The sequence below is a fragment of the Amblyomma maculatum genome, chromosome 9 (genome assembly GCF_055883805.1).
Source record: "Amblyomma maculatum isolate TAMU_Amacu chromosome 9, ASM5588380v1, whole genome shotgun sequence".
NCBI lineage: Eukaryota > Metazoa > Arthropoda > Arachnida > Ixodida > Ixodidae > Amblyomma > Amblyomma maculatum.
Window position 1 is genome coordinate 36,465,930 of NC_139352.1, and position 13,638 is coordinate 36,479,567.

Below are 13,638 nucleotides of genomic sequence, written 5' to 3' on the forward strand. Positions count from 1 at the left end.
GTGGCTGTCCTAAGGATATTTTACAGTACGAACAAAGATGTGAGGGACAAAAACTTCCAAGCGTTTTTCAAACATCATGCAAGCCGCACTTGAAACGTTTACACACGTCCATTAACTAAATACATTTCACGAACGGGTTCCCGTCACTACAACATAAAACACGAGATAAATATTGCGAATAAACTTTAGGGCATACACAAAAGAAAGCGCTGTACGGAAAGTCAAAAAGCATGTTCAATTCCTAGAGTAAACTATTCTCGTTTTGTAGCCACTATCAGGAAACTATCAGCGTGCACCGAAGAAGGTGCACTTTTCTCTAGGATTCATGGGTGACCCTGGAGGGCACTTGAACGCCTCGGCGAAATGGAAGCTGTTCCTCAGAGGCACATTACATTGGTGTACAGCAGAAGAGGAGTCTTCCTTGGAGCACAGTGTGTAGCAGTATGTCATGAAAAAAACCTGTTCTTCCGTGTACTGCTCGATGCCCGCCAGCCTGAGCGCAATGAAGCGCCCTTTGATGACTGCTTCTTCGACGACCGCCAACTTATAGGCAAAGAAGGAAGCCTCGAGCGCCGGTATTGTTGGGAACAGGTTGAAGCGAGATTTTTCCTTTTCACCCAGATCACAGCTGATGCGCTGGCCGTACTCAGCGGAGTGCGATTCGCCCCACCACTTGACGTTCTCACCGCGGTCATCGATACGCGTGCCTTCTGGGTCGATGCTCTTGGCTATCTCCTTGGCAATAAGAGACCCCGCCGAAGCGTAGTTCACTGCGAACGGCCCACTCTGGTAGAAGAGTGGCGGCTCGATCGCCGCAAACGGAGCGTTGACTTCGTTGAGCAGGTACGTGTACGAATAAGGTGCGTGCCAGAAATTCCTCCGCTTGCTGTAAATATCTTTGAAGTGCTTATGTCGTCGCAGGCTTTTGTACTGCAGGGAGATGTTTACAAGCCAGTTTTCGACGAAACCCATTGACTCTACGCTGCTAAAACAATTGTAAAGAACGTCACGCAGCAGAGCTGAAAAGAAAGGCTCCGCAGGCAGGATTCTTATCGCCATGGTATCTATCTTGCGCTTCGTCACCTCCCTACTTTGACTGTTAATCCAAGACGAGTTTTTTGTCAGCAACTTGAAAGCATTTTTCACGCTTATAAAGAAGTCGGCGAGTTCTTGGCGTGTCTCCGGCGTCGGAAAGAGCATCGTCACAAAATGGGCGGAACTTAGCAGTCCGAATCGCGAGTTGACGAACTCTAGACATGCACGCTGCTTCTTTTCTTCAATGTTGTCACGAAACATGAGCTCTGGTTTCCCCGCCACGGCCCACAGGTGCGACTGGATGAACATCCACGAGATACCAATCAGGAGGTCAAGACTGCTGTACGTTTCGAAGAGTATTTCGATGCTATCCAGAATATTGGAGTCCTCAAAGACTACCCAGCTGTAATCTGTTATAGTGAAGCCAAGATGATTGCGCAGAGCGGAGAGCCAGGTGCCCTTTCGAATTGATGGTGTCTTGTCCAGCGCGCCGACCATGAACCACGACTGTTGGCTGTGCGCAGTCGGTTGAATCGCAGTCAGGAACGCCCTTTCCAGGTCTTGGAGCTGTGCAGGGTTGATCCTAACTGAGGACACGTCTAGAGCGTTCAGGTGCTCCCTCACGACTGTTGCATACTCAATGTGGTTGAGAGGTCTTGCGATGCGATCTCGCCATACAGCCCCCTGGTGACCTCTTCGTAATATAATAACGTCTCCACTGGCATTGCTGAAGCCAATGTCCAAATTGAAGAGGAAGTTGACGTCATAACTCGCTGCCATGTAGACCATCACGTCCAGCGGGTGGTCCGTGATTGGATCTTGATCATGTTCAGGCCAATAAAGACCCAAGAATTGTTTAAACTCTGTTAAAGTAAACACGTTCTCAGCAACGTCGTTCACTTCTGGTGTGGTGCATTTGTAATACAGCCGGTTCGCTCTGCCGACACGCCACATATCGTCGGACACCTCCTTGAGGTTGCTCTTGATCGCGTCTTCGTTGATTTTGTCCAGTACAGAGAGGTGGGGAAATGCGCTCTGCCAGCCGCCGCACACGAACGAGTAGAAGTCGTGGCAGGGGTCAACGCTGGTGTTGATTGTTGCTTGTAGCCTCTTCGAGTGGGCGACACAGCTTTCCGAGGTACAGGGCATGAGCGATTCGTCAGCAGTTGTGAAGAGCTGCTGGCCGACAAGGACGCAAACGGCCAGCACCACCAGAAGCACGACCACTGAGCCCAGGAGCAGGTGCAGTCTGGTCTCTGCTGTGGCCTCCTGGCGCACGTAGGTCCCTGTCGGCAGTCCCCTCATGATGTCCTCCCCATGGAGCTGCAACAACATAAAAAAGTCGGAGGCGGCAGATTTCAGTTGAGATGCGTCTTTTTCAAACCTCCAGGGCACCATGCAAGTGACTATGGTGCCACCATCAGTGTATGCAACAGAGGCCTATCATGCTGCCCTGCAATAAAATTTGCTGTCGTCCGGCTCCAGAGTGAAGCAGCTTTTCAACGCGTATTTACTTGAAACTACTCACATCGGCTCTTTTGTTTTAAGCAAAAACATGATCTCGTCTTAAGGGCATTCACGAACTAGTACTTCAAACAGATTAGCACGACTCACGGTGTGCAGTGTCCTTTCTGTTTCCTACTTTGATACTGATGACCCAGAACGTGCAGTAACTTCTATTTACGACGCTAGTGGCATACTTTGTGTGGTTAATAGCCATTACGGGTCAAGTCTTGAGTCTTTCGACAATAACAAGCCGTGAACACCATGTTTAAAATGGTCTTCGCAAAATAGCTAGGCTAAAACGCTGTGCGTTTCAGAAAGCTGCTATTGGTTCAATAAATATTGTGCCTGCTACAACGCAGTAACGTTTCACAATATGGGTTTCGGATATTTTCCATATGACGCAGCCACGAAATCAGCTTTTCACCCGCGAAATCAGAATCATAAAAACCAAGTACCTGATCATCGCCATCCGTTCTTATACTCACTGAAGCCCACTGCTTATAAATGAATTCAGTCGTTGCTTTCCGCAGTGAGTGAGTTTCTATTTGTCCGAGAAGATGGAGCGTTTTCCGCTGAATCTGAACCAACCAAAAGTACTAGCTTCGCAATTTTTATATCTTCTATACATATATACATATATATATATATATATATATATATATATATATATATATATATATATATATATATATATATATATAGAATACGGATACCTATGACTCGACTTTGTCGATCTCTCTATTGGGTTTATTCAATAAGGAGGTTTTGCTGCCGCGTTTCTACATTCCGCCCTCTCCACTTCTCCATGGCAATCCGTTGTTTCAAAGGATGGTTAGCCAGCGAAATCAGGAGTTTTTAACTAGCTGCAACAGTAAGTTCATTGTCTCTGACTACTAAGCACAGGCTATCAATGTGGGCAGTGAGAATGACTCGGATGATGCAACTGTGCGAATTGGTACTAGCTTGTTGTTCATGAATCGAAGATCCTGGTGTCTCTCTTGTGTCTCCATTTGTTTCTCCTAGGAATTTTTAACGCAGTTTTAAGGAGAAATCCTTTATTCCATCCGAGTGGCGTGATGATACTCTGTGCGCAGAAAAATCGAACATGTTTGTTTGTTGTTATTTCTTCCTTTTACAAGAAAGGGGAAGCCGAGGCAAAAGGCAGCAAGCCTGACTGGGCCTTGGCTCCCAAAACATTATCCCTCCTATTCCCAGAGGAGTGCGCGACGATCAGCATTCTACGCCGGAATCATGAAAAACTGATCGTTATTCTCCTTGTCTATCGAGCCTGCCGTCTCCACGGCTAAGTACGGAGAGTTGTTGTTGTGGCTGTAGGAAGAAGGAAAAGAAAATGCACGGGCCTGCTACTGGCTCTGTAACCACGGTGTTAGAAGTAGTCTCTGTAGCTGAGCCACCTCCGCTGCCTCGTGCGGACAGATGAGAAAATAGAGAAGAAAGGAAAAAGAAGAGGGACAGTTTTTCATCTCCACCTGCTATATGCTTTCCTTCCCTTCGAATTTATTTTCTCCTTTTAGGGACCATTACTTATCTTGTCTTCTGCTTGCACACCCTGCCCATTTCCATTTCTTATTATTGATTTTCACTAGAATGTAATTAACTCGAATTATTTCACTGTGCATGCTTCCCACCTCGTAACGCTACACCTACGTTTTCTTTTCCACAGCTTCCTGCGCGGTCCTCAAACTTAACTGGAACAGTTTCCGTTTGCCACCTCGTTTATGCCTAACACACTGTTATATATAACTGTCATAAATAACAGTTGTACAGGTAAGATACAACTCTTATATACATTCCTCTTTAGCGATGCCGGTAAACTTCTAGTTGTGATCTGCGAATACTTTTCAAATGGGCTCTATCCTAAACTTATTTTCCAAGTTATTCCCTTTCATCGTCCGGATCTACAGTTACTACCTGTCATAAGTAGACATAATTGCCAACTACTTCAAGTACTTTGCTGCCATTTGTAAACTGCTCCTCCCCGTGGCATTTCAACATTGTCTTAGCCTTAGTCTTCTGCATACTAATTGTAGGCCTAACCTTCCGCTTTTTCTATCTAGGTCACCACTCCTCTCTTTGGTATTCATCCCCTGAGTTATCAAGAAAATGACATCAGGAAATCACAAATTACCGTAGAATTCTCACTCTGCCCTAATCTTTACCCTTAATCCGCACGCTAGTTGCGCAGCATAAAGAAATAGTGCGTCCGGATGTCCGATTACCAAGTTGCGAAGGTCGCCTCATCGGCGGACAGAGCACCGCGGAGTTGCTGCAGCGATTCGGAGGCATGACGCTTTCTCCGCCTATATTCACGATTTTCATTACATTAGAGGGAGCTCACCCCATCAGTTCGTCGTCCTCGAGTCTCGAACGCCACCGTCCTTGAATGCCGAGCTTTATAAGGACGCTGAAGACTGGATGGATCCATTCGAATGTGCCGCCAACTACAATGGCTGGGATGAGGAAAGGGAGCTGCATAATGTCTACTTTGCTCTCGAAGACTTAGTGCGGACGTGGTTCGTGAACCACGAAACGAAGCTACCATCATGGGAACTCTTTCCTTGCCAGCGGTTGGCGACCTACACCGCCAGTGACAGAAATGGGGCATGCGGACTCGGCAATGCGATATTGTTGCCAAGCCTCAAACGAACGTTGCCATGTAGTACGAGAACATGATCCGCCTTTTTAGGCGAGCTGATCCAAATATGGCCATGTACCGGCCGTCTTAGCCGTTTTCGCTTCCGGCTTCAATGTTTCTGCTAAAGCCTTAAGGAACCTTGTTCGCCCTCTTACGTCGCCATCGAGGCATCCGTCGCTCGCGTAAGTCACTCATAAGGAGGTTAGGCATGTCGTCCAGGAATAGGCTGTGCTTAGCGTACAGCCACTGCCACTAAGTTATCGATGTACGCGTCCGTACATCAGTAGCATAATGGGTACGATTCTCTAAGAGCGAACACCACTGTGATTAAATAAATCCAGCAGCATAAAGAATACGACTCTCCGCAAGCGAGTGGACACCCCTACACTTGATCTAAGCCCGCGCTGTATGTCATCTCTTTCTAGCCGAAGCACTATTTCGAAAGACCGACGTCTGGCGTGCCCCTGACTACCGGCACCTTTGTTGCCTCTGCGGGAATGCTGACCACATGTTGAGGTTCAGTCCATACTGCCTTCCAGATTTCCCTTTCATTTCCTGGATATGTAGTTACTACCTGCCCTACCACTTCCAGTGCTTCGCTACCTATTTTGAACTGCTGTTCCTTCCCAAGGCTGTTGAACATTACCTTAGTCTTCTGCATATTAATTTTCAAGCCTACTTTTCTGCTGTTCGTCTCTAGGTTATCAATTATTATTTGCAGTTCATCCCCTGAGTTAGTAAGGCAATGTCAACAGCGAGTCGCAGATTACCGAGGTATTCTCCATGAACCCTTGTCCCTAATTTCTCCCATTCCAAGTCTCTGAATACTTCCTCTAGGCAAGCTGTGAATAGTACTGGGGAGATCGTGTCTCCTGCCTAACGCCTTTCTTTATGGGCATTTTGTTACTTTCTTTATTGTAAAAACATGGTTGCTGTGCAGCCAATATAGATATCTTCTAATGATTTCACATACGGCTCCTCTACCCCCGGTTTTTCAATGCCTATATGATTGCCAATGTTTCTACTGAGCGAAATGCTTTGTCGTGATCAATGAACGCTATGTGTAAGGGCTGGTTATATTGCGAAATTTTTTTCTACCAGTTGGATGATGGTATGGATGTGATGGATAGTAGACTGAAGTCTAATATCGCCCTGTGATTCTGTTAGTGATTACCTTAGTAAACACTTTATATGTAGCTGATATTGCTGATTGATTTGTATTTTTCAAGTTCTTAGCGACCACATTCTTATGAACTAAGATAATGTTAGCGTTCTTCCATGACTCCAGGCATTGCGTATATCAGGTGGCCAGTTTTTCTAGCACGATATCCCCCGGCCTTCAACAAACATGTAGTTACCTAAACCTCCCTAGCTGCTTTCCCTCTTTTCATAGTTTCTAAGGCTTTCTGAACCTCGTCCTTCGTCCGTGGCGGAACGTCTGATTTCTTTTCCCTACTGTCTGTTTTTATCATGCTAACTACTTGGGCTACTATATAGATCAGTATTGAACCTTCGGCTACTTTGACTCTCCTGTCCATATCCGTGATGGCATTGCCCACCTTGTCCCCTAGAGCATACATCTCATTTTTGCCTACACCCAATTTTCTCTTCACCGCTTTAAATCTTCCCCCGTTCTTTAGAGCATGCTCATTTTTCCTCATGTTATACTTCCTTACATCGTCCACTTAACACTTATTGACTAGCTTTGATATCCCTAGCAGTTCTATCCTGTCTGTTGGGTTGGAAGCTTTCAAATTTTGGTATTTTTAATCGAACCTTTCGCCTCCTTAGATAGTTTACCGGTATCCTCTCTAACTATCCTACCACCGACTTCTACCGTGCACTAAGTAATACCTGAAATTATTGTTCATTGCTACTAGGCTAAGGTCGACTTTCTTGGTTAAAGCTTAATATCTATTTTATAGCAAGATTCTGAATTATTTTGCCCTCCCCTTAACTGCTAATTCGTTGATTGATTTCCTTCCAACTAGACTGTTCAGTTCCCTCTTCAGATCAAGCCTAATTCAAGACCTGACTATTCTGTGGCCACTGCATCGCAACTTTCCGATTACCTGGACATACTGCATAATGCTGGTGTTAGAACACAGTATCCAGTATACTTCATTTTTAGTATCCCGGTTAGGGCATTTCCATGTCCATTTCCAGTTCTTCCGTTTGCTGAAGAAGGCATTCATGATTCGTAAGTTGTGCTCTGCAAACTCAACTAGTAACTTCTCCTGCAATTCGTAGAAACAAAGCCATAGTCACCCACTGCCTGGAATCCAGTTCCCCTGAAGAAGCGGCTATGCTGATTTTTGTTTTTGTTTATTAATTCTTACACACTTCATGCATGTCGTAAATGGAAACGAAACATTCATGCCACCTTATTTCCTGCATGCCCTGAAAGCTGGTGCTGTCCCAAAAATATTTTTTTCTAAATTTTGCCAAGTGCCTTACAAAGAGTCTGCTGAAAGAAAGGAAAAAAAGAGGACGAACAAGACCCTGTAGAGTGCTCATCAATCAATTTCAGCTAACTCCTGATAATGATTTGGGGCATAGCCTGGGGAGAACGATGAATGAACCTAAGAAGCATTACTATATTTTTGTTTTCAGCTAACATCGAATGACTGGTCGCGCCAGGCGTTCCAGCAAGAATTAGTAGCGTCTTACCAAGCAGCTGAATTTCATGAAAACAAAATACATCCCGGCAGTTACCTTCCACTGTGTAGTTTTTTGAAATCGAGAAACAGAGCTCACCAAGCTGTAATAGTTTCCTCGCTGATGAACATCATTACCGGCGTACCAGTGAATCTCTACCTTTGAACCCCTGTTTCCAATTTTTCATTTTTTTTTTTCAATTGAAAGGAATCATTTGATCAATTACACAATTTTCTTAATTAGCACCATCAAAAAATGCCCTGAGTTTTCATTCTGAACACATGGAAACCCCTGAAACCCCTCTTTCATTTTCTTTCATCATTTAATTATTTGTCAATTAAATAATTACAATGGTTTCATTACCTTTTCATCGCCTACCACACAAATCAGTCATTATGTTACAAAACTAAAATAACTATGAAAAGATCATTTAAAGCAGCCCCCTTTTTATTTCTGACAGGCCATGCCAACAACTAGTAGTACTACGCTGACAGCTTTTCAACTGGACAAGCTGCACAAGCAATCGATTAATAAATACTCATATCTGCTACCTGGAAAGAAAGATACTCTTCTTCACCTAGTGTTCCAGCGGAAAAATATCAACGAGATCAAATAATGTCCGGCCATCCGGAGCAGTGCAGACGGCACGAGCAGCAACGGCACCCCCGCTAGCAGGTGGTGGTGGTGAAAACATTTATTATATGTACAGAGAGGTATATAAACTAGGTGGGATGCCTAGACAGGCACTCTATTGGCGTTTGCCGCAGCCCGGGCGCGCTGATTTAAGACCTTTTGGGCCTCTAGGGTGCAGCAGCTGGACAGGATCGCCTCCCAGTTCTCTCGGGTGGGGTTGGGGATAGGGGGCAAAGGGGTTTTTCTGGCAGGCCCACGCCATGTGATAGGTGTCAGACACCTCCCCACAGTGCGAGCACAGCCCGTCAAACTGTGGATCAAAATGTTTTAGAGTAGCCGGGCACTACATTGTATTGGTGAGCAGGCGCAAGAGCACCAGCTCGTTAGCCTTCCCCAGCCCTTTGCACGGGGTGGGAAGAGTTTGGTGCGTGGATCTGTAATATTCACATATTTCTTTATTTTGTAAGCTGGGCTGAAATCACAATCCTGGTCCGCGTCGGATCCCGTGGGAAATGAACGGAGAGAGAGCGCGCGGGCGTCGGCGTCGGCTGCCTCATTCCCTTGGAGACCTTGGTGACCTGGAGCCCAAACGAGAGATCGGTACGCGGGATCCGAACCTCGACTACAATTTTGGTAGATGCGGTAAGCTAGGGGAGCAGTCCACCCTTGCTGGACGTTCCGGCAAGCCCCTCGCGAGTCGGTTATTATGTATTTGGTGGAGGAGTCAGAGGCTGCGAGGGCGATGGCAACCTCTTCTGCGTGGTTTGGTGACTGGGCCTTGAACGTAAGGCCGTCTACTGTTCTGCCCTTGTGGATGACCGCGGTTGTGTACCAACCCCTAGAGTTCAGGCCGGAGACGTCCACGTAGAAAACTCCTGGTTTGCTTCCATAATGGCGGTCCAAGGCTTCCGCCCACGCCAGGCGCCGACCATTATGGTCCTCTTTGGACATGTTGGCGGGGAGAGGCCGCACATGGAGGGCGCGTCTTCATTTTTCGGAAATGCGACATCTCTCCTCTATAAGCTGGGTGTGTTGGATCCCGCTGGCAGCACCGCCGCGAGGCTGGAAAGCTTTTGGCCAGCTTTCAGGAGTTTGTTTTCACACCTCCCGATTCTAGTCACCCTACTAGGGTTCTAGCGTTGAACGTTGCCAGGGCCAGTTTTCAATTGCGGCCTGTCTGAAGCTAGAGATTCTTAGCACCCTTTGCTGTGTTGCAGGTCTGATCGCCGCCGTTGTGAGTTGCTTCACAGCCGCTGGGGACTGAGGGCCGGGGATGAAAGTATTCATAGGAGGTTGTGGCCAATAACTACACTATAGAGGCCAAATCCTGTTCTGGTGAGGGAGAGCGTTTCCGGGAGTGTTCGCCGCCTAAGTCGCACCCCAAACCGGTTTATGCAATTCCATCGTCGCCCAGCATCTTCGCTATTAATGAGCGCTATGTATAAGGAGTGGTTATATCCCGAGCATTTTTCTTTCACCTGATTGATAGCATGGATATGATTGATAATAGAGTATCATTTTCAAAAACCAGCTTGACTCTGGTTGGTTGCCCTGATCCTATTAGCGATTAGCTTAGTGAGCACCTTATACGTAATGGAGAGTAAACTGTTTGGTCTATAATATTTCAAGACCAATCATCTTAATATCCCTTACGTACAGCGTAACACGTATCCGTTAGGTTACGTACGTAGTTATTTTGCCCCCATAATAAATTCAATGGCCATGTCAATCTTTTCTTGATTTCGGCTATTAGGTCGCCAACTTAGTTTTGTCCTGAGTCATTCTACTTTATTCCCTCATTTTATTCCATTATATATTTTTCTATCCGCGACTCTCTGTGTTGTGCTCAATTTAGGTTCAACACCTTTCGTTAACACTTAGTAATATTTGTATGCGGGTTAATTCGCGACGCTATGCTCTGAACCGCCAGTTGGTGCTGTGCTTTTCACCGGTGTGGACGTCCTTTTTCTGTGTTCGCTATTGTGCATGTGATCAACTTTGCAGCGCCAGCAGTTGAGAAAATCTTTTCGTTAGCCTCCATGTTCTGGTCCCTTACAGCTGTTAAGGCTGGTTCACATGCAAGAGATTGAGCGAACTCGGCGGCGAGCGACAGCGACAGAACGGAAATTTTCCAACCTGTTGGTACTGCGTCGTTCTCATCTCTCGAGCCGCCGCGACAGCTGAAAACCGGTTTTTGCGTAGCAACGGCATACATCGCTAACATGTGAAACAGGCTTTATATGTGCTCCCTTCGAGAGTACTTGCGGCCCTTCACCATCCCGGTACCTATCCTTCCGGTGCTCTCTTCGAGAGTACTTGCAGCCCTTCACCATCCCGGTACCTATCCTTCCGGTGCTCTCTTCGAGAGTACTTGCAGCCCTTCACCATCCCGGTACCTATCCTCCCGGTGCTCCCTTCGAGAGTACCTGCGGCCCTTCACCATCCCGGTACCTATCCTCCCGGTGCTCCCTTCGAGAGTACTTGCGGCCCTTCACCATCCCGGTACCTATCCTCCCGGTGCTCCCTTCGAGAGTACTTGCGGCCCTTCACCATTCCGGTACCTATCCTCCCGGTGCTCCCTTCGAGAGTACTTGCGGCCCTTCACCATCCCGGTACCTATCCTCCCGGTGCTCCCTTCGAGAGTACTTGCGGCCCTCCACCATCCCGGTACCTATCCTCCCGGAGCTCCCTTCGAGAGTACTTGCGGCCCTTAACCATTCCGGTACCTATCCTCCCGGTGCTCCCTTCGAGAGTACTTGCGGCCCTTCACCATCCCGGTACCTATCCTCCCGGTGCTCCCTTCGAGAGTACTTGCGGCCCTTCACCATCCCGGTACCTATCCTCCCGGTGCTCCCTTCGAGAGTACTTGCGGCCCTTCATTATTCCGGTACCTATCCTCCCGGTGCTCCCTTCGAGAGTACTTGCGGCCCTTCACCATCCCGGTACCTATCATCCCGGTGCTCCCTTCGAGAGTACTTACGGCCCTTCACTATCCCGGTACCTATCCTCCCGGTGCTCCCTTCGAGAGTACTTGCGGCCCTTCATCATTCCGGTACCTATCCTCCCGGTGCTCCCTTCGAGAGTACTTGCGGCCCTTCACCATCCCGGTACCTATCCTCCCGGTGCTCCCTTCGAGAGTACTTGCGGCCCTCCACCATCCCGGTACCTATCCTCCCGGTGCTCCCTTCGAGAGTACTTGCGGCCCTTAACCATCCCGGTACCTATCCTCCCGGTGCTCCCTTCTAGAGTACTTGCGGCCCTTCACCATCCCGGTACCTATCCTCCCGGTGCTCCCTTCGAGAGTACTTGCGGCCCTTCACCATCCCGGTACCTATCCTCCCGGTGCTCCCTTCGAGAGTACTTGCGGCCCTTCACCATCCCGGTACCTATCCTCCCGGTGCTCCCTTCGAGAGTACTTGCGGCCCTTCACCATCCCGGTACCTATCCTCCCGGTGCTCCCTTCGAGAGTACTTGCGGCCCTTCATTATTCTGGTACCTATCCTCCCGGTGCTCCCTTCGAGAGTACTTGCGGCCCTTCACCATCCCGGTACCTATCCTCCCGGTGCTCCCTTCGAGAGTACTTGCGGCCCTTCACCATTCCGGTACCTATCCTCCCGGTGCTCCCTTCGAGAGTACTTGCGGCCCTTCACCATCCCGGTACCTATCCTCCCGGTGCTCCCTTCGAGAGTACTTGCGGCCCTCCACCATCCCGGTACCTATCCTCCCGGTGCTCCCTTCGAGAGTACTTGCGGCCCTTAACCATTCCGGTACCTATCCTCCCGGTGCTCCCTTCGAGAGTACTTGCGGCCCTTCACCATCCCGGTACCTATCCTCCCGGTGCTCCCTTCGAGAGTACTTGCGGCCCTTCACCATCCCGGTACCTATCCTCCCGGTGCTCCCTTCGAGAGTACTTGCGGCCCTTCATTATTCCGGTACCTATCCTCCCGGTGCTCCCTTCGAGAGTACTTGCGGCCCTTCACCATCCCGGTACCTATCCTCCCGGTGCTCCCTTCGAGAGTACTTGCGGCCCTTAACCATTCCGGTACCTATCCTCCCGGTGCTCCCTTCGAGAGTACTTGCGGCCCTTCACCATCCCGGTACCTATCCTCCCAGTGCTCCCTTCGAGAGTACTTGCGGCCCTCCACCATCCCGGTACCTATCCTCCCGGTGCTCCCTTCGAGAGTACTTGCGGCCCTTCACCATCCCGGTACCTATCCTCCCGGTGCTCCCTTCGAGAGTACTTGCGGCCCTCCACCATCCCGGTACCTATCCTCCCGGTGCTCCCTTCGAGAGTACTTGCGGCCCTTAACCATCCCGGTACCTATCCTCCCGATTTTATCGGTTTCCTGGTGCGGATTTTCAGTCATTACGTACCATAAGATGGCGTAATCTTTCAGCATTTCCAACGCTTCGCAGCCTATAATAAACAGCTGTTCCCTTCCGAGGCTGCTGAACACTAGTTTTTTTTCATACCAACCTTAAGGTCCACGGCTTTTGCATTGCGTCTAATATGTCACATGAACGTTCTTTTCACTTCAACCACTGACTTACGGAGCAAGGCAGTGTCACCTTACGGTTAGATGGCTTAGAGTTTTTGCCAACTCTAAGCTACCTTGACGGGGAGGCCGACGAGTTTACTATCGTCCCCTAACCTTTATCTCAGATTTTCTCGTCGTAATCATGACGATCATTATCTGAAAGTACAATGCATCAATTCAATCGCGTCTGTAGTAGGGCTAGAAAAAGTGGACACCTAAAGTCGATTCTTACCTGTGCAGTTGATTGCGCAAGAGTTCCTGTTGCTAGAGCAGCGAGCGGCTGTGGAGGTGCAGCAATTGGAGCTGGCGACTGCTGTGGCTCGCCGACGGGAGGTGTTGACTGTGCCTTTGCCGCAGCACGTGCTCCAGTTTCTGCCAGTGCCTCTAAAGCAGGTGCTGAGGATAGCTCCGGTTGGCCCTCACACGTCGATATCCCAATTGAAGTAGTTTTGGACTTGGAGTCTCGCTTTGTCTTCTTGTGCTTTGAAGACGACGACTGGAAACCTCCATCCGCGGGCCTGTATATAACACGAGCAAGACATCCATGAAGTTAGGAGCCGCATAATTATCGATATCGTTTGGTTCATAGGGTTTAACGTCCCAAGGCGACTC

General features: G+C 48.5%; 1 protein-coding gene across 1 annotated transcript; it reads right to left on the minus strand.

Annotated features, from left to right (window-relative positions):
- Nucleotides 1-285: 285 nt before the first annotated feature.
- Nucleotides 286-13,389, minus strand: LOC146178851 (endothelin-converting enzyme 1-like). The gene is made up of 2 exons (XM_084580051.1): nucleotides 13,259-13,389; nucleotides 286-2,358 (listed from the first exon to the last, which is right to left on the minus strand). The coding sequence occupies exon 2, from the start codon at nucleotides 2,338-2,340 to the stop codon at nucleotides 286-288; it is 2,055 nt and encodes a 684-aa protein (XP_084436177.1). The 5' UTR covers nucleotides 2,341-2,358; nucleotides 13,259-13,389.
- Between the last annotated feature and the right edge of the window lie 249 nt (nucleotides 13,390-13,638).